Here is a 27,400-nt window from a genome sequence, read left to right as displayed (position 1 = left end):
GGACAAATCAAAAGCTCTCACTGTTTCCTAAGAAAAATAATTAAATGACACCTATAGACACATCCTGACAATATCCATATGATTAAAAAATGAAAAGTCCTCAAGCATAAGGCAGAAGACGAAGGTTATCAACAAAGGAATAGTGTCAGGCAGGCCGTAGACTTTTCCACTCTGATAATAAATGCTCAAATCTATTGGACCAATGTTGGCAAAGCAGTGAAGGGAAAAGACTTTGGTCCAAGAATTTATTTAACTAGGTAAGTTGTTTTTGTGTGAAAGGAAAATGATATATCCCTTGGTACACAAAGCTTCAGAGCAACAGATCACTCCTATTTTAGCCTTTTGAGGAAAGAATTAAAATTAGGAGTTCAAGAAGGATTTGCTGCAGTTTTTTCTTTAAAAAAAAAAAAAGAAGCAAAAGTGAGCAGTAAAACAAGCTTAACAAAGAATCACATCTAAAAAATGGTTGTAGGTAGAGACAGAGCTGAATAAAAACGTCAACATTTTTTGGAAATAGAAAATTGAAAGATTAAACATAATAATCTTATAAAAAGAATAATAATTCAGTGTATTAACAGAGGCTGGACAGGGGGAGAGTAAACATAATGGAAATAAGAGTATTAAATTGTTAGTTTTCTACAGCCTTAAAGCTACTATTAGTTGATATTAAAAGAGCATATCTTGCCAAATCCCTGGAGAAGACAAAAGCAAACAACACCTGGTCTAAATAGCTAAACTAGACATCAAGGAAAACAGCAAGGACCTATACACAATATGTTGGTAGCAGTAAAATTAAATGTAAAATTTAAAAAACCCTGTCACAAAACAAGTTCCTTCAGTTACATTACAGATTACCTCTAGCTAAATTAAAGATATGCACCTCAAATCAAAAACACAGCAATAGTTGAAAGAAATACAAACAAATAGAAAGCAGGAGGAATATTAGGTTTAGACAAAGTAAAATTAAATGCAAAAAGCATCTAATGACATTAAAAGGATAATTTTACGTTAAGGTTAAATCTGCAATGAAGGTATGATAGATAAATTTCTGTGTAACAGATAATGTAACATCAAAATAATAGCCATGAAACTTATTTATAAGCAAGGGGAATTTTATAGAAATATCATTTTGTGGAAAATTAGCAACTCAGGCTTTAACAGAGGAAATATGTCACCAGAATTCTGAATACTTATACAGTATTATGTGTTTTATATCATCTCCTGGTTTTTGTTTTGTTTTGGTTTTGGTTTTTTTTTTTTTTCTTTTTTTTGAGACAGAGTTTTGCTCTTCTTGCCCAGGCTGGAGTGCAACAGCATGATCTCCGCTCACTGCAAGCTCTGCTTCCTGGCTTTAAGCAATTCTCCTGCCTCAGCCTCCTGAGTAGCTGGGATTACAGGCACACACCACCAGGCCCAGGTCATTTTGTATTTTTAGTAAAGGTTTCCCATGTTGATCAGGTTGGTCTCGAACTCCTGACCTCAGATGATTCACCTGCCTCGGCCTCCCAAAGTGCTGGGATTACAGGCATGAGCCACCATGCCCAGCCATCATATCCTGTTTTTAGATAGGAATCTTAACCTTCACAATTGAAAACAAAAATGCACCCATGGAGAAAGATTATTTAACCAAAACAGCAGAGACTGTACATGTTATATTTGTATTGCTCAATGTAAAAACCATAATGTGAGTAAGTAAAGTTTAAACCACCCTCTCTCCCTCTCAAAACCCTGTAAATCTTGAAATTACTTCTAAAAATTGTGGGTTAAAGAGGAAATCAATTATATACTTTGACCTACTTATACTAATTCTAGAATTTAATCTTAGGCAATTATCAAAGATGTGGACAGTGATATGTGCAAAAGAACACTCATTGCCACGTATTTATGTTGTTTAAAGAATTAGGAAAAATTAAATGTTCAAAAACAAATACATTTGATGTCAGTATCAAATGAAACAGCATTAAAAGCTCACATATAGCAGGGTGTTGTGGCATGTGCCTGTAGTCCCAGCTACTAAGGAGGCTGAGGCAGGAAAATCACTTGAGCCCAGGAGGCAGAGGTTGCAATAGCTGAGATTGTGCCACTGGGCAATAGAGTGAGACTCCATCTCAAAAAAAAAAAAGGCTCATATAATTTTTTATGGTTATAAGGAACTTCATCAAAATATTAATAGTATTTTTCTCTAAGTGGTAATATTATAAATAAAAAGATACTGCTTAAACCTTAGAACTTCTATGAATACTGTTTTTTTTTTAGATGGAGTCTTACTGTCACCCAGGCTGGAGTGCAGTGGCGCCATCTCAGCTCACTGCAACCTCTGCCTCCTGGGTTCAAGCAATTCTCCTGCCTCAGTCTCCCAAGTAACTGGGACTACAGGTGCATGCCACCATGCCCAGCTAATTTTTGTATTTTTAGTAGAGACAGGGCTTCACCATGTTGGTCAGGATGGTCTCGATCTTTTGACCTCGTGATCCACCCTCCTCAGCCTCCCAAAGTGCTGAGATTACAGGCATGAGCCACCACACCCAGACTGAATACTATTTTTTTAAAGCTAAACATATCCTAGGTACTTTCAGCAATTTCCATCACATCCACTTAATCAACTCAATGAACCAACATGTTCTTTACCACATAAGTTTCCCTTTCAGTGAGGCCTGGCTCCCTAGGCTTTCCCAGTTACCAGCTGTGCAGGAGTGACTTGGGGCCAGCTTCCTGAGAGCTGCTGTACAGGTCATCATATGACTAGGCCCTAAAATAACTTTGTTTCTTTTAATAGTTAAAACCCAAAGAGACTGTACATAATCCAATTTTAAATGGATATGAAAGTGATGGGCAGGAATTTGGGCCACAGAGGTCAGGGAAGACCTCCAAAGAGGAGGTAAAATACCAGGATCTATGCAGAGGAGCGGGGGAAACTGAGAGGAAGGAGATGATCACAGGCAAAATGCCAGAGGCAGGAAATCACATGCAATGGGAGGAAAGGGCGACAGGATTGGTGGGGCCTCAGACTGTAAACTGAGGCTGAAGGGGAGCACAGGGGTCTAGTGAGCAGGTCACAGATGAGGAACCAAATGCCTATGGAAAGAGCTCAGGCTTAGCCCAGTAAACACAAGAGAGGTCCTTAAGTTTATGTGAGCTGATGAAAGTGGTGTTTCACAAAGATTACTGTGGGAAAAGTACTGATCATAAATTGTAGGTGAACATACCTGGAGAGGAAGAAACTAGCACAATTCCCTCCCAGCACTCTAGAAGGCGGTAATGAGAATCTCCCAGAGTGGCAAGAGTGAGAAGGGAAAGAAAAGAGTGACAGTGACATTGATAAGAGGGAGAGGAGGGCGGTGGAATCAAAGCAGCCAGGGTTGAAGCTTGTGATGCCACAAACACGAGCCCAGGGACAGCCTTCTGGGCATGGACTTTGAGGTCGGTTTTAGACACAATGGGTTTGGGACACAATGAAATCTCTGAGTGATGATTCCCACAGAAGGTCTCCCTTCGAGCCCCTGTAACTGCCAGTCTTAGTTTATACTGTAGTTTTTACCATAATTCTCAAAAGTGGCCATAAATGACAGGGGTACTTAGTCTCTGGGCAACTGAATACGGAAAAAGAAAGTGAGGAATAAAGATATTACTATAGGAGTAATAGGTCTAAATTTGATATTTTAGAATATAAGATTGGATGACTACACTTAAAAACAATCAAGGAAAAATGAACAAGTGCCCCAGACCTGAGTTCTGAGCATACCGAGTATTAGGAAAAAAGAGATAACCTAGGTGGTAAAACAGAAGGGTCGTGTGCCGTAAACCTTATAACTTCAATGAATACTATTCATAAGAAAAGAGGGAAACATCCCTGAAAGGAGAGGTGTCGACCTGGAAACAAGAGACCAGTGAATCTGAACGATGAGAAAAGACTCTCAGACTTAACTAGAAAGTGACTCTCAGTTTTCGTCAAAAGCAGAACTTCTGCACTGGGCGCAGTGGCTCACACCTGTAATCCCAGCACTCTGGGAGGCCAAGGCGGGCAGATCACAAGGTCAGGAGTTTGAGACCGGCCTGGTCAATATGGTGAAACCCCGTCTCTACTAAAAATACAAAAATTAGCCAGGCATGGTGGCACATGCCTGTAGTCCCAGCTACTCAGGAGGCTGAGGCAGAAGAATAGCTTGAACCCGGGAGGCAGAGGTTGTAGTGAGCCAAGATTGCACCACTGCACTCCAGCCTCAGCAACAGAGTGAGACTCCGTCTCAAAAAAAAAAAGCAGAACTTCTGTTAAACAGTGTGCACAGAGGTCAAAATGCAGATGGTGAATGAAGAAATGGCAGGGACACACTTAAAAGCAGTGGGTGGAGATTACCCACCTTGACGAGTCTGTTTTAAAGCAGAGGAGGAAAAGCTCTTGAGTGTGGCTGGCGGTGCATGACAAGGATCAAGTCTTGTAAACAAGGGTGGAACAACAACCAGTGAAACCCATGCCCATCACACCGATAAACTGACCGCTGACATGTGGGCAGGCCAGAAACAACCCATAAACAATACTTGGAGCAAATCTCTAAATATGTAGGAAATTAAACCATATCTGAGCAGCCTGATGCTATTTCAGATCCAGGAAAAGAAAGAAACCAAGCTTCCAAGGAAAGCAAAATTAGGGCATGCAATAAAGTCAGCATAATTAAAGACAGTGTCAACTGTGAGAAGAAAATTTGATCTGCCTCTCATGCCATATGCGGACTGTATTTTCATCAGACGTCCAGCTGTAGGTACATCTAAGTTTTTAAATTCAGTCATTGTCCATGAATTTAATGAGAAACTTCAGATGTAAATTTCCCCTGCTCTTCTCTTCCCTTTGTGCTCCCATCCACTTCCCAAATAGTCCCACATTTCTGGCGACCAACAAATACCCTGAAATCTATTCCACCTGCCTAGGAATGACTTCTTTTTCTCTGAATTATTCTTTCATTCAACAAATATTTACTAAGCCCCTACTATGTACAAGGGATTGTTCTAACCACTCTGCATATAGCAGAGAACAAATTCAACAGACAAAAATCTATCCCCCATTTGCAAACTGTATAGTAAGTTAGAGGGTGGTAAATATTGTAATGGGAAAAAAATGCCAGGAGGATAGGAAGGGTGAACCAGGCACTGGGTGATCAGGAAAGGCTGTCTGAGAAGGTGTTATCTGAGTGATCCATGTGGGTATCTGCAGAAAGAGTGTCGCAATCAGAAGGAACAGCCAGAGAAGGCCCTACGGCAGGAGCATGCCTGCCACATTCAAAGAACAGCAACGATGCCAGTGTGACTGGAGCAGAGGGAGTAAAGGAGGGAGAGGACAGATCATGTGGGAACTTGCTGTCATTGTAAGGACTTAAGGACTCCAGTCTGTACTTAGGGGATAGGAAGCCACTGGGAGATTTTTGAACACAGTGATATATGCCTTAACAAGCTCGCTCTGGCTGATGCTTTGAGAAAGACTTTAGGGGTAAAAGTACAAGGAAGCCAGTTGGAATGCTGTAGAAATGGTGGCTTTAGACCACAATGATATCAGTGTTAGGGGTGACAAGTGCCTGGATTTTAAATGTTTTCTGAAAATGGAGCCAAGAGGATTGTTGATGGATTGGCTATAGGATGTGAGAATATGGAAGGTATAAAGATGTACTACAAAAGTTTGGCATGAACGTCTGGTTGGAATGATCAGGTTGCCATTAAAAGCTCAAAGTGTCGCTTTTAGGTGAGCACAGAAGGGGGAGATCGTAACATCTGACACGCTCTTTAGACATCCCGGTGGAGATATCAAGTAGACAGTAAGGCATACAAATCTGGGTTTCAGAGAGGCTGTCATTTATGGACAAAACACACTGACTCTTTTTTGTTTGTTTGTTTGCTTTCTTTTTACCAGGAACGTCAGCAAAGGAGAAAAACACACTGACTCTAACCAGTATCAGTCATTGCTTGGTAAACGGTTCAGTCATTTGTGTGGCACTAAAAAGGTTTATGTAAATGTATTGAGCAATGAGCCTCTTCTCAAGAAGGTTACTGTCAGGAGATGAAATGCAAAGACGGCGCACATAGACCTGAGAACTTACTGGAACACTGCAGTGACTCTTTCCCCAGGACTGTTTTGTCACAAACCGAACACTGCAGAACCCCAGAGAATGTTCCTGGGGCAAACTGATGTCGGTTCAGCTTCTCTTTGTCTTTGGCATCCTTGCTTTTTGTCTTCAGATACAACAGCAGCAGCAGGAAAGTGGGGAAAAACGAGAAAAGGAAAACGCTGTGAGCCAACCTTTTATAGAAATCATCTGAGCAACATCCCCATGCTTTCCATCAGAATATAAGGACTGCACACAAAGGAACACCATAACACCTAAATGTGATATTCTGGGCTTTAGCAATATTCCATAAGAAACATGTGTAAATAAAATCTAAGGTAAGTGATTTTAAAGGGAAGGTAGAAATTATACTAATTGGTGAGAGACTAAACCATCTATGTTTTATAGAAAATACGTGAATAACTTTAATTACCTTTGATTTATTCCGAGGGCTAGTCATCCTATTCATGAGGAAACTGAAAGTTCGACTCACTTTATATTTTTCAGACTCTGATTTGGCAGGTATGATGTATTTATCCCATTCTTCTTCCTGAATTCTACAAAAACAGAATCTGTTATCATGGCTTATAGGACTTCAAGAGAAAGAATAGCATATACATATGTGTGTGTGTGTGTGTGTGTGTGTGTGTGTGTGTGTGTATACTCATATATATATGTGTATATTTTTCAAGTTTTAGTGGTTGTTCTAAAGAGAAAGAACATTTGTTAAAAATACACCTTATAGCATAAGTGAACAGACATGATTAAAGCAACAATCTCACAATGTCAACAATTATAGAACATAGGTGGTGGAAGTGGGTATACAGTATATAATTCTCTCAACTTTTCTGTATACTTTAAAATTTTCATAATAAAATATTGAGGAAATAAATCTTAAACTTATAATTTTACCCTGAAAACACTCATCTTCCTGTTTACTATGTTAGTAAGAATTCCCAAGAGCACAGAGAAGCCAAATAAGCAACAATATGCAACTGGATTTTATTTTTGGAACACAGAGATAATACTCAGTAGACACATGTTTCCTCTGTTGATATGGCCTAAGAAACAGACTGACTGCCACTCGGTACAGCCTCTCACTGTCAATCAGGCTACAATCTGAGACTCTCTAGGTTGTAGAGGACAGAGGCTGTGGATACTCCGTAAAGTAAGAAGCAAGATAGAGGTAACTGCACCCAACCCATGAACACCCTGACCACCATTTATTTTCTTCTAATCCACAATACAATTATTCTCTAGAAGAAAACAAATCCAGACTATGAAAGTGACATTTCCCCCTAGAGATTCCTTTGATAATCTGATATTTCTATTATTACTGAGGAAAGAATAAATTAAAAATCAACCTAAGTATCATGTCAAACCAGGTAACACTTCTGTAGGCGGTTTCCATAGGGATTATTTCCTAACTAAAGTCTCTCCTACCTGCTAAAATTCTCATCTTTCAGTACTGATAACTAACACATTTATCTCTGGGAAATATTTAAAAGCAATCAAATTACTAATATACACCAAAATATATATTATTATATTTTATAAAAATATTACTTTCAGTGATAACTTTCTAGGGCTTCAATTTTTCTTATCTAATTAATGACAAGCTTAGACTAAATTATTTCCAAGACCCCTTCCACATTTTAATATGGTACATATTATAATAAAACTTCAAGGTATTTAAGCTCTATATTAGGTTTCAGAGTTCAAACCTATTAATGCATTTAGAAAAAAAATAATAAATGGCTTAAGAGCTGCCTCTTGACCATGTGGCTCTAAAGGTATCATCAGAACAGTGTGAGTCCTGTTACTCAAAGCTTGCACAGTAAATGAAACTGGGTTTGCCGCTTAGAGAAAACTTTTTAAAAGGTAGAAGGCCAGGTGCGGTGGCTCACACCTGTAATTCCAACACTTTGGGAGGCCAAGGTGGGTGGATCACCTGAGGTCGGGAGTTTGAGACCAGCCTGACCAACACGGAGAAACCCTGTCTCTACTAAAAATACAAAAAATTAGTCGGGCATAGTGGTACATGCCTCTGTAATCTCAGCTACTCGGGAGGCTGAGGCAGGAGAATTGCTTGAACCCAGGAGTTGGAGGTTGCAGTGAGCTGAGATCACACCATTGCACTCCAGCCTGGGCAACAAGAATGAAACTCCATCTCAAAAAAAAGGTAGAAGAAAAAGCAAGTGAACAGGGTTAAATATACCCTATGCCAACAGAGTACAGAAAGAATCTCAGACCCTCTTAATTTCCTTTCTACTTGCATGCTACCTCTAGTCATTTTACCTAGGATAATTGACTGGTTAATATAATCTGAAATTTTCTATAACCTCTGGTGTCTTAGGCACCCTAATATGCAAAATTCGTGCCATAATATCCAATAGGCTCACTTTCATAAGTGGGGAAAAAATACATTTGAGAGTTTGAAAAGACTCCTCTCTTGGAAGGCCTTGTGTGATCCCACTGAATGCTATCCAATGTCTAAGAGAAGAGTGATGAGGAGACCTAAATGTCAGAATAAAAGAATGGTTAGGTCATTGTGGATTTTGAGGTCAAAGGCCCCTTTTCTACTTCCCAGCAGCAACACAACTAAACTATTGCAAATAAAAGAAAATTAATTCTTGGTTACTCAACTCTACTCCCAACTCCCCTGCTACAGAAGACTATATCAAAAACAACAGTTTCCATGTTGATTAAAAACTTATAAATCACCGTACCACAATTTACCATATATCCTTTATACTTCTACAACATGACACTTTAACTTTTCTTTTTTTTTTGAGATGAAGTTTTACTCTTGTTGCCTAGGCTGAAGTGCAATGGCGCAATCTCGGCTCACTGCAATCTCTGCCTCCTGGGTTCAAGTGATTATCCTGCTTCAGCCTCCTGAGTAGCTGGGATTACAGGCACCTGCCACCACACCTAGCTGATTTTAGTATTTTTGGTAGAGATGGGGTTTCACCATGGTGACCAAGCTGGTCTAGAACTGCTGACCTCAGGTGATATGACCACCTTGGCCTCCCAAAGTGCTGGGATTACAGACGTGAGCCACCGCGCCTGGCCAACACTTTAACTTTTTACACTGAGGTTGATAAGACCTGAGAGATAACAGCATAAACATAAAAATGCTAAAACATTAAATATAAAAACTTAGCGCCACCACCCAACCTGGTAGAAATGTGAGTATCATAGTCATAATCCACTATCAGCTTATGAGGATGGGTAATACTGTGCAACCTCTGGGCAAATGTAGAAGGCTGGTTGATTCTATGTTTCACATCTAATTTAACTATGTGACATTTACCTATATTAAAATCAGGCACTTTAGAAAATAACTGAGAAGAGAAGACCCTCAACTACTTTCACAATAGAATGTAAATAGCTTTTACATTTGTAAGAATCTGGAAAGATTAAATGCTTTTTAACATCCCAGAACAAGAATGTCTAATCTCTATTATTAATTTGATGACCAATAGCATCACTCACAATAAAGTTTTTCAAACCCTTCTTCAGAGCCTCTCATGGTATTGCCTTTTCAGTAGGTAAACAGATATTTAAAACATATTAAGAATATGGATTCTCAATATTTTAACCCTTAATCTATTTAAAGAACTGGCATCTAAAGTATTTTTTGTTGTTGTTGTTGTTTTTATTTATTTATTTTTTTGAGACGGAGTTTTGCTCTTGTTACCCAGGCTGGAGTGCAATGGTGTGATCTCGGCTCACTGCAACCTCCGCCTCCTGGGTTCAGGCAATTCTCCTCCCTCAGCCTCCTGAGTAGCTGGGATTACAGGCACGCACCACCATGCCCAACTAATTTTGTATTTTTAGTAGAGACGGGGTTTTGTCATGTTGACCAGGCTGGTCTTGAACTCCTGACCTCAAGTAATCCACCTGCCTCAGCCTCCCAAAGTGCTGAGATTACAGGCATGAGCCACCGCACCCAGCCTAAAGGGTTGAACGGCGTTCATGCTATGCAGATTGCAAATTGGCACAGTGGAACTTCTGTTAACATTCAGATCTTCAGATTTGAAGAAAGAGGAGGAGAAGGAGGAAATATATATAACAGATTTAAGATAGACGGTGGCAGTATAATCAAGTCATGCCATATAATCTTTAGGAAATTAGAACACAGAGTGTCTGCTGAAATCAGCCTGCAAGGTAGAGAGTGAGCTCATTTTTACCTGGATGTCTACTTTTCTAGAAACTAAGTGATCAACACAAATAAGAGAACATCAAAGAAGGCATCAACTCAGGTAAATACCTACAACCACATGACCAAAACAAAGCATTAGGTATGACTTGGGATCTTATTGGCTTATTCAACAAGATAAGACAGCAGAAATAGAGTCGGTGAGATGAAAAATCTACTCTACTAGATATACCAAGGAGTATGACTGAGAGAGTAAGATGCTTTCAGAATGTGGACCAAGAAAGATTAAGGAATAGAAAGAAAAGAAAACACAAGAGTGACAGAGAATGAAGAATTAGAGAAAAAGAAACTTCACACACATGTCACCTAAGTTAAAATATTTTATAGGCTACTATTTAGCCAAGTATAATATTGGCTCCTGGGCCGAGCGCGGTGGCTCACGCCTATAATCCCAGCACTTTGGGAGGCTGGGTGGATCACGAGGTCAAGAGATCGAGACCATCCTGGTCAACATGGTGAAACCCCATCTCTACTAAAAATACAAAAATTAGCTGGGCATGGTGGCGCACGCCTGTAGTCCCAGCTACTCAGGAGGCTGAGGCAGGAGAATTGCTTGAACCTGGGAGGCGGAGGTTGCGGTGAGCCGAGATCGCACCATTGCACTCTAGCCTGGGTAACAAGAGCGAAACTCCGTCTCAAAAAGAAAAAAAAAAAAATTGGCTCCTTCAGTTTTGAATCTCTCTCCTAATGAAAAATAAATATTTTTTATTTATTTTTTAATCTTGATAATAATCTATTACTTCTCCAGTTGTTAAAAAGATGACAGGGAGAAGACTGCTAATCAAAATGATGACCAAGATGAAGATCAAATTCCAGAATAAGGAAGTAAATTGCTTAAATGAGGAAATAAATGTAAACTGCTTAAAACAGTACAAGGCACATACAAATGTTCCATAATTGTCAGTAATTACTGCTTTTGCTATCATCATCCTCATTGCCATTGTCACGAAGTCATCTTCATCATCATCCTATCTCTCAAGGGCATTCTTAATCTTCCTCTGTTTGTATCATTCGAAAATTTCTATTCTGGTTTCAAAAAAAATAGAAATGAACCAAAGGAGGCTTTTTCTTATTAATACTTTAATTCCAAGATTTAAAACAAAACAGCCCATCTAGATTTGTATACTAAAACATTTCAAAGTTTTAGCATTAATCTCAACAAAATTAAAACATTTCACTCTTTTTCAGATGGTCTCTTAAAGTCAAACATGTGTGCCATTCTGGCACTTGTTTTGCATATAACCCTGGGGCTATTTCACAGTACGATTCATGGGCAGTTAGTTATTCAGGACCAACAGAAACCAACAATCATGCTTGCACACTAGTCCGCTTCCCAAGCTATACTCCAACAATAGTTTTACCTTCTAGGAAAAAGAGAAGCTTAGTTAAAACTGCAAATCAACAGTTAAATAGTGCTTAAAAGTCTTCTGCATTGTTCATTGTTTCCTGCTGACAGGCTACTAAGCAAAAATCCATAGAGAAACCGTAGGGATGTTTAGGTACTTTCTGTAATTGACCACCCAGGGTTCTGTTACTAGAGTAAGTCCCATTGTCATGGTGCAACAGAGATAGAGGAAACATGCTGCCTTTCTAAAACAGGTGGTCCTCACACTGCTCCCCTTGAGGGTGTCTGGCTTTGAAAATACCCAAACAGGACACCCTGTCCCCAGTCCTGAGCCCTGCACAGCCAAAGACTGAAAGGACAGGGTGGCAGATCTATCCTGATACAGATCCCAGAGAAAGCAAAGGGTCTTAGGCAGGCTGGTTACATGGAAACCTCTCATGAACTAGTGAACAGATAGCAAAAATGATGTGTGGACATTTCCAAAGAAGGATCATGCGATCCCTCAGGAAAACTGGAACAGTTAAAGTACCTTTTTTCTCTTGGTGGCTCCGGGAAGTTGTAAGCTCTTTGCTCTACAAGACACAGAACAATAAAATGAAAATGAAGGCAGACAAAGTGGCAGTCATGTGTTAGTCTGAAATGCATACTCAACCATATTTTATCATTATATACACTACCAGTTAGAAAATAATGAGAAAATGAGTAATCTTATATAAGTAGGGCATTGCTCTGGATTTTTTAAATCACTTTCCCTAATTTAAAGCAGGAAGGGAAAAGACCAAAACATGGCAACATTTAATGACTTTATGAACTAAGCTAGAATCAGCAAAGGACAGCAAACATTTTCAGAGGTGCAGAAAATTAGTTCTATATTTTTGGATACTTTTCACCAGAGTCATCCCTATTCTTCATAATGCTAATCCCCCAACATACAGAACCAATAAATAAATGCTTTTAAACAAAGCTCAAAGGAAAAGTCTTAAAGGTCAGCATAAGAAGAGTTCATTTTCAGCTGGGTACAGTGGCTCATGTCTGGAATCCCAACACCTTGGGAGGCTGAGGTGGGTGGATCACCTGAGGTCGGGAGTTAAAGACCAGCCTAGCTAACATGGTGAAACCCCATCTCTACTAAAAATATAAAAATTAGCCAGGCATGGTGGCGCATGCCTATAGTCCCAGCTACTAAGGAGGCTGAGGCAGGAGAACTGCTTGAACCCAGGAGATGGAAGTTGCAGTGAGCCAAGATCGTGCCACTGCACTCCAGCCTGGGGAACAAGAGCGAGACTTCCTCCCAAAAAAAAAAAAAAAAAAAGTTCATTTTCATATAGCTGCAATGTCCTTATAAAATCCTAGCAGCAGTGAGTTCAGAGATATGCTCTATGGCTCATGGGAAATGGGGGGACTGCCTTTTTCACTGGACTTGTGGAGCGAGGCAGAAGGGGAGGCTCATGCAAGCAGCTTGGAGCCATCTTGTTTCCAGAGTTGAAGTACTTACTACAGGGGTGGAGCACAGACACTGATTTAGACAGTGAGAGAGCCTGAAGGAGGGAGGGGCCATCTGTGGAGCAGGGACAAATCTTTTACTTTCACAATCCAGAACAGTGAAGAGGCAAAACTAGGTTACAAAGGGAAATAGGCCAGATACATAAGGTGGAAAACAAATACATATCCCCTGAAATGGATAATATTAAATGTTGCACCTAATACTATCTTGTATGTAATAGAAAATCTACTTTGAAGAATTTGAAGGCTTTATTTTATAGCCATTTTCAAATGTTCCTCAAATTATTCACAGGGAGAAATCACTACTCTTATGGTAAATAGGCTGAGGTACTAAGAGAATAAGCCACCAACTGTTCAAAATCTAATCAAATTCCATCCCTCAGCTCACAACGTTTTCAAAAGTATGTTTATGTCATTTCTCAAATTCTTAAATGCAGAACACTTCTGTCCCCCTTGGTGAGGTTGTAGTTACCATTTTAATATTGGTTATGTTCTGTTCTACCTAAATCTACAATGTACCAAAGGGAATTATAAAACTAGATTTTGTTTTATGTCTACAGACATCAAAAATTAAGTTGTCACCATTGTACTTTTCTCAAAAACAAAAAGACATATGAGAAATTATTGTAAGTAACTCTTTGGAAGTGACAAGGAAGACAGAACATCACAAATAATAATAAAAAGGACTAAAAGCATCCTAGATTTGCATATTTGCATTACAGCTCTTATAGGGGAGCTTCCCACTGGGACATAAGGAGACTTGGACTCTGTTCACACACAGCTGAAATTTTTTAGGACTATTCAAAACTCATCAACAAAGTATTTACAGTAATACAAATGTCAATTTACTTTTGATCAATCCAAGCAGACTAAACAATGAAACATTAGAATATATCTTTGAACTAGGCAAGCTTTCACATTTGTGCTTTGATTACATAAACACAGATAAAATTATTCCTTCTTCATTAGTAGTTAATTTATTTTTCATAGCCTATGGTACTGACTGACCTAAATGGTATCAATCCAATGTTTGCAGCCATATAAGTCTATCCATTGGAATTTTCTTATGTTTAGTGTGTAGCCTCAACCTAAATTGCCTAGTTGTAACTGTTACCTTCTGGATAGTATCAAACCTCATTCAAGTAGCCTTGTCTTTAAATATACTGTCTAAAGACAAGGTTTTGTTTACTGAAAAGTAAGGCCGTTGATATCAGCTTTTTATTCTTTCTAACTCAAATGCAAAGTTTGCAGGCTTGCATGTAAGATAAAGATATTCTTCCTTGCTCATTAAAGAATAAGTAAATTAGGGCTATTTCCCCTTGTGAACAATCAGTTTCCTCTTAATTCTGTGGTCAATAATTTCAAACTCCAGACATATCTGACTTCATAAATCACGGACCATAGATCTAAAAGCAAAGCCATAATCTGAAGCACAGAAAATTTAAACATGTTTTCCAAATAGTAACAATGTGAAGTTAATTCATCAGGTGGGACTATCAGTAAAAAGCTGTCAAGCTGCTATTAAAAAAAATACCAACCTAAACTAAGGCTGGGGAGACCTGGAGACCTAGAAAGAACCCATGAAATAAAAAATGAAAATCCAGAACAAATTCAATCCATCTTCTTTATCCTGTCCTCTCAGGTGGTTGTAGCCTTTCTTTCTCTTGTAATTTTTCTTCATCTCCCCATTCCAAAAATAAAAACTGACATGTATCATCAGTCTTGCTCTCTTCTCTTCTAACAGTACATCCCAGAAAAAGGAAAACAAAAATCATGGTAGCATTTCTTTTGTATTTCATATATGTTTTTCTCATATTCACTCAACAAATATTTATTGAACATCTAGCATACATGTCATTGTCCTAGGATAGCAATTTTAAGTACCAAGATTATGTTTTCAGTGTTGTTCTGCACAGCATAAAAATGAAAAATAATAACAATTCAATAAGCAAGAATAAGAAAAAAGAGAGGGAATAAAATAAATCCTATTTTAAATATTTTATCTTGAGAAACTAAGAATACTTAAGTTCATCTCTTACCTTCTGAGTCTTTTAAGTCCCTTAAGAATAATAGACAAGAAAGGCATTCTCTAAGACATTGACAAAAATTTCATTAGAATGCTGTGTATTATGCTTTGGCATGAATACTTTCAAATATGCCTTTTAATATAATTATTACATATTAATTACAGAAAGTATGAAATTATTACATTTCAAAATGGGGGCAGGTGAAAATAGGAGCAGTGGCTGAGACAGGCTACAGGGGGAGCTCTAAGTTGTGTATAATTTTTCCATTCATAGATCTGAATTCACTTGAAAACTCAAGATGAATGTTTATGATTTACACTCCTTTTTGTATGTATACTATATTTCAGTTAGAAGTTTATTGCCTAAAAGTTATATTTCTAATTGCTTAGATTGCCACCCAAAAAAATGTTGAGATATATTTACTCATGTTACAAATATGTTATGTCAACTCTCCAAAGTCCCTTGCTAAATAAAGAAAGAAGAAAATCCATTTTGCAACACTCTGTCTGGCTCTGAGGAGTTGGATTATGTTAGCAATGTATATACGAGACAAAAGAAATTTTTATAATATACGCAAATAAAATCCTCTAAGGTCCTCACAATAATAAATCTGGAATCAATTCTAATTTACACTATCCTTGAGGAAAACATTTTATTCAAAGAATAAAGCAACAGAGAGGTGTGTATGTATTTGTAATTTCATCAAAATCAAATCTGATCAAAATCAAATTTGGCTGATATCCAATGGGAAAAGAATTGTGTCAGGCTTAGAAAAACCGTTGTAAAAACAAAAAAATAAAATAAATAAAAAAAGAAAGAAAGAAAAGAAAAACCAGTTGTGAAAACAGAATTGAAAATTCTTGTCTGCTATTCCTGCATATTTTATGTATTTATACTAACTGAAAATCTGTTCTGGAATAGAGTGTTTTCAAAGCCAAATGGAAAATGATGCTTACCTTCACTTGAATTGCACACTGTTAAATCACGCACCAAACGAGTTTTTCCTAAAGAAATCTTGGGTGATGAGCAAGAGTAAGAACGTGAGCGAACTCCAGAAAGCAATGATTCCTAAAAGAAAGTATAATAAACCTTTTAAAAATGTATACATGAAATCTGAAAATATATGTTCACCACCTCGAATATTACTAATTTAGCACCTCTGAAAACAGATTCAACCTGAACTTTTCTGATACAATCTCATTATGTGTTTTTGTTTTCCTCTCACAACTTTTAAAATGTTATTGTCATTTTAATACTTCAGTAACTTCAGTCTGGGAAGTAGTTTCTGTATATACTATAGAATACAACTATGATATTCTAGCCAAGTTGACTAAAAATAAAAAACTAAGTCAAATGACTTTTCTTTGTATATTCAACAATGAATTTGACTTATTATTTTTACCTGAGTTATCAGTTGTTTTGTTATTTTATACTGTAGCCCTCAAAGAAAATTCCATATTAACTGAAATTTCTATATTTAAGGATTATTAGAGGATAGAGGAACAGCTACTTACAATTATAAGAGTTTATTAAACTTCCAAACCATGATTTAAATTTATAATGTTAGCTGTAACATCTAGGGGAAAATATATCAGGTTAATATACAAATCCTTCCAGTCTATACTCAATTTTTGATAGACCTCCCATCTAGCATGTTCTGTGATAGATGTTTGAATATCACTCATTTATATATCCTTAATATTATTACTTTTAAATGACCTGCCAGTTTTGTTCCTGTTTTCCCAATTACTTACTATTCCTATTATTAAATTGGCAACATACATGAAAATGCAAGATGGTAAGATTATTAAAACATGGTTTTCTTATATGTTTCAGAAAATTTAAGTGAATACGCAATAGAACTCCATTAAAGTCATTTATAGTACCCAACTTCTATCCTATAAAGGTCTTACTGGATTGATCCTGCCCATGCATTTTTAAGATATCACTTAGGGAAAATAATGCAAAATTCTTTACTAAAATTAAACCATCAGAAACTGCATCATGAGCATTGGTCTCTTTTGTTCCCTCTAAGTAAAAGTACATGGTTACCCTAACTTCATTAGTTTAGTTGAAGAGCCTGGAGAAAAGTTGAAAATAGAAGCCTGATCTTGCTTCAAAGGGCCTTGGGCTGTGGCTCCTATCTTATTAGGGAGCACTGCCTGAATGTCAAGAAGGCCCACCAGGTTATCCTATAACCCTAAACAGTGAGCTGGCCACTAAGGGTCCTCCCCAAATGTCATTCTCTCTACTTAGGTCATGTATAAATGGTAACCACTTGTCATGACAATGGAACTTTGAAAATTGTCCAAAACTTTGGCAAAAAGCTATACTGGGCAATTACAGAGGCAAAGCAGTATATTTATGGGATAGTTTCTTCCTAAAAATGAGCAACATGAAACTGTTTCACAAAGACTGAATTGTGATGAATTTTTCACAATTCCACTCAAAATACAAAACTAAGAAGTAACTACATAACAACCATATAGATTTCTCATTATCCAGAAATAGCACATAACCTTCAGATGCAAAAGATTATGGCAGCTCTACAGGTCCTAGAGCAGAGGGAAGAGGATGCAGGATCTATGCTCAAAAGACTCAGAATTGATTTCTGATTCTATCACCAAGCTGGTGATACAAAGCTGGACAAAACTCTAACCTGTCCAGAATCTCATCTACTCAAAAAATAAAATTAAATAAAACCCCTACTTGTGTAACAGGTGAGTTATGAAGCAATTATATATTTTGTACATACATAAAACATATTTTGTATATTGTAGGGCATGCTACAAAAATAAGGTATTGTAACAACCATATGTTAGAAAGAGAAGTTTTGTCATAGCACACATTTTTTACAGTAATAACTTAAGTAAACATGGAGAAAATAACAAATCAAATAGGAAAAAAAAATACGCTCAAACACAAAAGGGCTTTCTTACATTCAGAGGAATGTATTCAGTTTTTCAATAAATAAATAACCACAAAAACAAGCACACCTAAATGAAACTCCAATGTGAAATTCCCAACAAGAGAAAACCTGGCTCTGAAGGAAAAGCTGACAAAATTTGTAATGTTCCGGATTAGTTCAAGCAGCCAGAAATGCTCAATAAACATCACTGTTACCTTATTAACATCAAGTACCTCATCACCAGGGCCACACAATAATTTACATGAGCGAAACAAGTTTGTCTACTTGAGCTCATTTAATACTACCAGCTTTTCTCTCTTTGCTTAAGAGATGATGGGAGAAATCACTGTATGAAATGATAAATTTCTAAGTATATGAAAGAAAGAGGGTACATACTCATGATGAATTAATGAAAATATAAATCAGCGATTTTGAGTAATTACGATTATAAAAATTAAAACAGAGTGGGAAAGTTAGACTCAATCAGATATCACATGGGTCTCAAAAAAATAGTTCATATGTATGAATAAAATATAACATGTCTTTCAGATACAGATGGGTAGTTTTAGGCAACATATTCTCCACACTTGAAATAAACCAAATTAATACCTTTGACTGTAGATTACTCGACAGAGAAAGTGATTCAGCCCGGGAGATATTAAAATCCGGTTCAGTGTTAGTCTCAAAAGAGTCCAATTCATCCCCACTAGGAATCCCAGTTCTTGAGGAGCTCTGAGACCCTGGAGTGTAACAGAGGTGTGACGGCTCAGAGTGTCCTTCCCCTTCACTGTCAGCGTCCAAGGCATCAAGGCTAGAACTAAAGCACAAAGCCAGTAAGTATGTGAAGAAGCGAGAAATGATGCAGAGAGTCGCTGGTTTCTTCGGAGTCTCTCATTTGGGTGGGGCGCAATAGACATTCATTTAATTTTCAAATAGTATTTAATTAGCATTTTTCTCCTCCCTCCAAATCTCTTTTTAAACAAAATTTTATGTTACTCCAAATGAACATTCCTACCTTGCAAAAGCCATTTCTTTCTTTGAGATAGAGTCTCATTCTGTCGCCCAGGCTGGAGTGCAGTGGTGCCATTTTGGTTCACTACAACCTCCGCCTCCCAGTTTCAAGCGATCCTCCCACCTCAGTCTTCTGAAATGCTGGAACTACAGGCATGCACCACCACACCTGGCTAATTTTTGTGATTTTTGTGTTTCTGCCATGTTGCTCAGGCTGGTCTCAAACGCCTGGGCTCTATGGATCCACCCACCTCAGCTCCCAAAGTGCTGGGATTGCAGGAATGAGCCACCACACCTGGGGCAAAAGACATTTCAAATACCTGAAGAAACAAAAGCTGGTTTGAGTTAATACTAACCTCACCACTTCTGTTTCGTAAATGTAATTATTGATATTGCAAATCCCAAATGGTAATCCATCAAATATTTAAAATGCTGATGGAAACAGAGGCACTAGGCTGTTTGCAGGGAAGCCTCTGAGGGGGGGATTTACATGTGACTAAATGGCAGAACTAGCATTCTCTCCACTATCCCCCAGCTGGGAAGGTCAGGAGGGCAGAGGCACACCCAGGAGAGATGTGTGAAGGTATCATCCATTCACCCCAGGGCCATGTGAAGACACAGTTAAGAAGTGAGTCATCCAATTTCCCAAACATGTCATATGAAATGATCATTTTTAGAGGTTTAAAAAAAATGATTCCGTTGAAAAATCTACCTTAGAACCAGGTAGTAATTCTGCTTGACAACAACTTTTTCCTCATTTAATGTTAATAACCATAAAATTAAAAGGAAAGTATTTGACCTTCCACATCCAAGGTCTATTCCATAACATTACATCTTAAACTACTCAAACTTGGAGGCCAACAGCTTTCCTGGGTGCATGTTAACGCATGAAGCATTTCAAATGTGCATTTCATGGGTTTTCTTTTTGGTTGTTACAGTTCTGGAGTTAAAATTTCAATAACCAAACAGTGAAACCATCTTGATTTTAAATATGAAAACTAGAAAATGAAACTCTGAATTAACCAGTTTAGGTTTTTTTTTTCTTTAATTACCATAGGCTATTTAACGGACACAGCAAGTCCACTGAATAAATGGTATGAGTCCTGGTCTTACCTACCATGCCTCTAATGCAAACACAGAGCAGTTTCTAATCCTTGAACCCTTTCACAGGCACTACTGGGTACCAGAAAACCCAGCAGTGAGAAGCAGCCCTGGCTAGCACCACCGAGGATTTCCAAAGTGGGGTTTTCTTCTTTGAGAACTCATTGAGGGCCAAGGTGAAGGCCTTGGCATTGAGAAGAAGAGCACAAATTAGAAGCGGACTTCACACTTTACCTCAATTAAACACCCAAATATCATGGAGTCTCTTTGACTATTTCTCATAAAACAGTGAAATTTCATGTTAAGACTATCTTCCTGGTAAATGCTAGTGCTTTAAATGCTACAGGAAATGTACTATGTTGGTGCAAAAGTAATTGTGGTTTTTACACCAACCTAATAAATTACAGGTATTTCAAGTTGGTACTTGGTTTCCTGGTACAACAACAATCTGAGATGGAAGGAGACCTCAAGGCGGGTTGAAGCTTGCTGAAGTCTTATACCTCAGCAGTTGTCTTTCAACTTGTGATCTCTGTACTAATGAAAAATAGTTCTTCAAATGATTGGCAGCCCTCAATAATATCCGATTTTAACACAAGCCTTTCCAGTTACAGACAGCATTTCATCATCACTATGAATACATCCTAGAAGTACCAGTATTTTATTTTGCACACTACAAAACACATTGTTCCTATTCATTCAAATGGGGCCACTATTTTTCTTTGTTAAGCTATTAACCTAAGATACTGGTAGCACAGGCAATATTCTTCAGGACAACCTCTAGGTTCCTGTTTTACGATATTATTTTTCTAATTCCCAGTAGTGGGATAGGAAATCAATCCATTAGGTTGTGACTAGAGTTTTTTTTTTTTTTAAATAGAGAACAGAAAATATCAGTATACATTCCACATGTCATTGTAAAAGATTTTACTTAAATTTTATGTGAGATGGGAGATGCTCATGGTGTGACATGCATTTCTCACTGTGGATTGTCGTTTCAAAAAAAGATTTGAAAAATGTAAGCTTTAGAATGAAACAAACACTTGTCTACAGTTTAATTTTTTGTTGTACAGTATTTTTGAATTAATGTTTTATTACTTATATTCCCCTTGTGGCTTCTCATTATAATATAATGGTTACATAGTGTGCATATTTTAGTTTTCATCAAAATATTCTTTTAAACCTTAGAAAACTTAGGACTCAGTTCCCAGTCAGCCATGTCCTTATATTAAATCCAGTTTTTACTGTGTGCCCCAAAATTTCTCCTTCTAGAAGTTTCCAGCCTCTAGCGCTATGATCTGCTTATTAACAAATTAAGTGCATTTCACTTTGAGTTTGTTATCAAATGTGCTTCCTACCATAATGTCCACTGGAGGGTGGGACCCACAGCCGCCCTAGGGCTTTCCAAGGATTGCGACTTCTCTCCCTCCATTCCTACACTTTTCAGAGAAGGCAGGCACAGGAGATGAAGTCAGCTCATGGAACCAACCAGGTTTTTCTGTAAAATGGCTTCTCCTTCCTCTCCTGGCTTCCTCCCTTTCCCCCAAGCAGTGACATCTTCACAGAGGCTTCTAATTATCTTTACTCAGAACAGATATTTTTTTCTAAATCATATCCTACAAAGGAAAAACTCTGTAGCAGTGAAATGTTTAAACTTTTCAAGGCAAGACCATGATCAGAAAGTATAATTTAGATACTCTGCAAGAATCTGCATAAGGATTAATAGAACAAAGAGACCATTTGTGTCTTTTCCATGCTGTATTCCTAGAGGGCTTCTTCTAAAGAATTTTTTTATCTCTTGCGATCTGGGGGCTCATTTGAGACAGATTCTCGCTCTGTCCCCCAAGCTAGAATACAGTGATGTGATCTCTGCTCATTGAAATCTCTCCCTCCTGGGTTCAGGCTATTTTCCTGCCTCCTCAGACCCGCCCCTGAGTAGATGAGATTACAGATGCATGCCAGCACGCCCAGCTAATTTTTGTATTTTTAGTAGAGAGGGAGTTTCACCATGTTGGCCACCTAGGCTGTTCTTGAACTCCTGACCTCAGGTGATCCACCTGCCTCGGCTTCCCAAAGTGCTGGAATTGCAGGCATGAGCCACCACACCCAGCCACTTGACAGATCTTAAAGATCCACTGGATGCACTTATCACATAGAGCTCAATCTATTTTTGCAAAACTGTACAGAATCTTGTCTGGACTGGTAGTCTCCTGTCCCAAGCAGACATGTGGACAGTTCAAATTAGTCTGTCACTTCAAATTACAGTTGTGACTACCCAGCATCTACAAAACAATAATTCACAAACTGTAAATCTAAAGTAAGTCTTGTATTATTTACATATCGGATACAACCCTTGGTACCAATACATGCTAAAGTTTTACAACTTCAAATTGTGTATCGTGCTGTATCTCAGTAATGGGCACCTACTGATTGCTGGTTCCTCTCCCTTTCTCTCCTCTCTAATCTATTAACTCTCTGCTGAATACTCAGTCACCTATTCACATGTTCATTCATAGAGAAATCTTTATATACATACTCACATATGTGTGTGTATTTTATGTTCACTTTGATTTGCGATTTTATATGTGAAAATGAACATACAATCACATGGGTAGGATATGGGGAAAAAATAAGCTACTCCCTAAGGAAACCATGATCAACAGGATAAAATGAAATTGTGGAAATTTGCCTGTTCCTTAAAATAGACAATCAGACAGACAGATAAAGATATACAGATATGGACATGCACGTGTGCCCACACACTAATATATGCAATCATATCAGATGCAATAAAACTATCATTTGAATGACTTTTTATATATACAAGAAAATTTAAGGTAACTGAAAGTAAAAGAAATATAAGATAAATTTTATATTATAAAATACATATTATATAAAATAAACATTCATGAGCCCACCAACTTGAAACTTGAATACTGGGCATCTACCATGGAAACTCTCTTATGGTCCATTCCATTCCCATATCCCTATTTCCCTCCCTGGATGTAACAACTGTCTGGAATTTAGGAATTTTTTTCCCCTTGATTATCTTGCTTTTCTTTTTTTCTTCTTTTTGAGACAGGTCTCATTCTGTCACCCAGGTTGGAGTTCAGTGGCATCATCTCAGCTCACTGCAACTTCTGCTTCTCAAGTTCAAGTGATTCTCCCATCCCAACCTCCCAAGTATCAGGACCACATGTACGTGCCACCATGCCCAGCTAATTTTTGTATTTTTGGTAGAGATGTGGTTTCACCATTTTGCCCAGGCTGGTCTCGAGCTCCTGAGCTCAAGTGTTCTGTCTGCCTTGGCCTCCCAAAGTGCTGGGATTATAGGCATGAGCCACCACAGTTGGCCTCTTGTTTTTCTTTATAGTTTATGCACATATGTAAGTGCCCTATAATAATATATTGTTTAATTTGCATTTTATAAAAATGAAATCTAACAAGGATTTAGGGCTTTTTTGTTCCTTCGTGCCTCTAAGATCTATGTTATTATGCATGCAGATGTAATTGTAGTTAATTCATTTTCATTACTTACAGTATTCCATTGTGTAACTATATATTATTTATTTATCTATTCCACATTTGGGTTATTTACTGCTGCTATAAATACTCACATATAGGTCTCCTAGTACACAGGAGGAAAATGTACATTTGACTTTACAAGATAATGTCAAATTCTCTTCCCAAGTTATACAATTTTCTCTCCTATCATCTTTATGTAGGAATTTCCATGGTATGCATTCTCACCAAAACATGGAATTGCTAGGTTTTTAAATTTTTGCCAATCAAGTGAGTATAGACTGGTATCTCATCATGGTTTTCCTTTATTATATTTTAGTCAGTTTTCTTAGGTGTCTGACTTTCAAATCAATGAATATAGGAACCTAAAGGGGGACAACATTTTGATGAACAGATAAAAGTGGTAGAGAAAATAAAAAGTTTAAAACTAGAATTTTCCAAGTCTACCTATAAGGTTCTTTTATTTTCTGCAGTTTTTCTCTATAATATAGGATCTTACCTTCTTTTCTTTAGATGACTTTGTTCCTTTTCAAATCCACGCCAACCAAAGGAAAGATTCAAGTTGGAAGTACATGAACTCGATGGTGACATGAAGGACAGCTGGGCTTCGGTGTGTGCTGTCCCTTTGTCGCTCTCGCTTAGTGGGTACACACTGGGGCTGGTTTCTGTAGGGAGGATGTGTTTGCTGCTCTGAGGCCCCAGAGTGCAACCTCTGGATTCAGGGCTGGTAGTGGCAGTGATTCCCTCTATATTAATATAGCTGATATCCAAATCGCCAACCTGGAAGTTGAAAGAAAAACATTTCCTGAGTAAAAGCAGTTAAGATTGGCCTAGCTAAGAATAAAATTTTACCAATTTAAAAAACTTCTGGCCAGGCACGGTGGGAAGCTGAAGCTGGCAGATGACTTGAGGTCAGGAGTTCAAGACTAGCCTGGCAAGCATAGTTAAACCCATCTCTACTAAAAAAACAAAAATTAGTCTGCAATCCCAGCTACTTGGAGGCTGAAGCAGGAGAATGGCCTGAATGGGAGGCAGAGGTTGCACCAGTGCACTCCAGTCTAGGCTACACAGTGAGACTCCGTATCAAAAAACAAAACAAACAACAACAACTTCTACTTTATTTATATTTTTTGTTTATTCTTGTTTTATGTAAACAGAATTATTTTATGTTTTGTTCACATGGCAGCTATCCCATAATTCACAAAAAGGAAGACAACTGAGTATTTTATAAAGTTGTTCCTCTATTATAAAACCAGAAGCTGATTATCCCTCTAACATTTTATGAACCACTGACTCAAAATGAGGGGGAAACGTTTTAAATACTTAAGGAAAAAACTAAAGACCATACAACTTTATTCAAAAAGTAACTCATAGGAATCTGGGTAACCAAGGTAATAGTCACATAAATCTGAGTCTCATGAAAAGCAACACCAAACAAAAAGAACAAATAAAGCTACATAAAGCACATGTATATAGCATCATTAGAAGAAAGAAAATGCCCAAATTTCAAATTACCTGTAAGTAATAAAATCAAGTAAATCCAGCAGGCAAGCCCTCGTGCTCCTGCCATAAGACTGTCTGGAGAGTAAGGAGAGTTGGGGAAAATCTGAATGGCAGAGAAAGGATGGAACTAGTGAAGAGCTAAGATTTACCTTAAAATGCTCACCAGAAAGAGAAAGCCCAACTGACCTGAACAGAAAAGAATCCTAGCTGATCAAAGCACTTGCTCTAAGAAAGGCATACTTTTAAGTACTCATGATTTGAGGTGGTGGTCATCAAAAGGCATCATTTCTAGGGTTAGGACAGTAAAAAGGAAGAGAGTAACACCATTTGGAGATAGAGCAGTGAAGGGGAAAAAGAAGCAAAAGGGGAAATGTTAGGATCCTAAATCATCGAGCATCATCATAATTTATTAAAGCAAAAATCATTAATGAATGTTTAATGGGTGAAAGTCTAATGAGCAACAGGATATTTACAATAGCTTAAAATATCTCTTGACATGATACTTGATAATTTTTAAAAAACAGCAGTTTTACTAAAAAAGGAACTTGGCAGATGAAAGATATTAATAAAATCATTAGTAATGGGAAAGATTGATGTCCTGTGCCTCCTGATACAATGCACTGAGAAGAACCCATCATCACTTCCATAGTATTCCTGCCAAACATGCCTAACCTAAATCCAATTATGAGGAAATATCAGATAAACCAAAACTGAAAGACATTCTAGCAAAAAACAAGAACAAAAATACTGGTTTGTATTCTTCAAAAATATCAGTGTCATAAAACACAAAGCCTGAGGAACTGTCCCAGATTAGAGTCTACAGAGACATGACAACTACATGTAACATATGTAATGGAATTTTCTTTTGCCACAGAGAACATCACTGGGACAACTCACTAAAATTGAATAAGGTCTGGAGATAGCTAATAGTATTGTATCAATGATAATTTTATGATTTTTATAACTGTACTGTGCTTATGTAAGAAACTATTCATGTTTTTAGGAAAATAGACCATGAAAGATTAAGGGGTAAAGGGACACCATATTTTTCATTTGTTCTCAAATGGTTAAGAAATATTTATAGACATACTTTAACTATTGGCATGCAAACATGCGTGCATACATAACCACCCACTCAGGGAATAACAAAGTAAAATGTAGTAAAATATTACCATTTCGGGAATTTGAGTAAAGGGTATACAGGGATTCTCTGTACTAAAATTATGAAACAAATGTTTTTTTTTCAAAGTAGTTTATATGAAGAAAAAAAAAATTTTTTTTTTTTTTTGAGAAGGAGTCTAGCTCTGTCACCCAGGCTGGCGTGCAATGGCGTAATCTTGGCTCACTGCAACCTCCGCCTCCTGGGCTCAAGTAATTCTCCTGCCTCAGCCTCCCAAGTAGCTGGGATTACAGGCATCCACCACCATGCCCAGCTGATTTTTGTGTTTTTAGTAGAGATAGGGTTTCACTGTGTTGGCCAATCTGGTCTTGAACTCCTGATCTCATGATCAGCCCACCTCAGCCTTCCAAAGTGCTAGGATTATAAGCGTGAGCCACCATGCCCAGCCTGCAGAATTTTTAAAGTAACTTTCATCGTGTGAATTTGCTCATCGGGAAGCTTGATTACCTTGAAAATTAATAGAGACATTAATATAAGCTAGTAATGTTTTTAGGTTTCTTTGCCAGGTTGAGGAAGATAAAGGAAATTAGATAAGATTATTTTCAGATATTGCTAGAAAGTATTTTGAACATGCAGAATTTGGACTCCTTACATTGTCCTTGCTATTCAAATAGATATGGGGGCAATATAAAAAGTACTACACTAATACAATGAACTTTGAGATTTTGTTGCAGATTTAGTTTTTGATGCACAACTTGGCAATCTGCTATGTTTCAGTTTGTTGAATTAGACCATTTGAGTTCTCTCTAAATGCAGGCTTCACTTTTGTTGTTGTTGTTGTTTTGGCTTCCCATCATTAAAGCAATACTTCTTTCACCTAGAATATTCCAAAATAAAAATTATATCTTGGTCAGGTGTAGTGGCTCATGCCTGTAATCTCAGCATTTTAGGAGGCCAAGGTGGGCAGATCATTTGAGGCTAGGAGTTCAAGACGAGCCTAGCCAACATGGCAAAACTCCATCTCTTCTAAAAATATCAAAATTAGCTAG

At 37.7% G+C, this 27,400-nt stretch overlaps 1 protein-coding gene across 3 annotated transcripts in view; it reads right to left on the bottom strand.

The window, feature by feature from the left end:
* Positions 1 to 27,400, bottom strand: part of ARHGEF28 (Rho guanine nucleotide exchange factor 28) — a 257,148-nt gene that overhangs the window by 72,687 nt on the left and 157,061 nt on the right. For all 3 annotated transcript variants that reach the window (XM_064376046.1, XM_064376048.1, XM_064376049.1), the window contains 6 exons: positions 24,228 to 24,508; positions 18,707 to 18,914; positions 16,146 to 16,257; positions 12,189 to 12,231; positions 6,523 to 6,646; positions 6,084 to 6,216 (listed from right to left, as the gene is read on the bottom strand). In XM_064376046.1, the coding sequence (XP_064232116.1) occupies positions 6,084 to 6,216; positions 6,523 to 6,646; positions 12,189 to 12,231; positions 16,146 to 16,257; positions 18,707 to 18,914; positions 24,228 to 24,508 (901 nt within the window). The remainder of the gene's footprint in view (positions 1 to 6,083; positions 6,217 to 6,522; positions 6,647 to 12,188; positions 12,232 to 16,145; positions 16,258 to 18,706; positions 18,915 to 24,227; positions 24,509 to 27,400) is intronic.

Source organism: Aotus nancymaae, unplaced genomic scaffold (genome assembly GCF_030222135.1).
Source record: "Aotus nancymaae isolate 86718 unplaced genomic scaffold, 86718_ANA_hifiasm-v0.15.2.pri h1tg000014l, whole genome shotgun sequence".
NCBI classification, from domain to species: domain Eukaryota; kingdom Metazoa; phylum Chordata; class Mammalia; order Primates; family Aotidae; genus Aotus; species Aotus nancymaae.
This window is presented reverse-complemented; position numbering and strand designations above follow the sequence as displayed.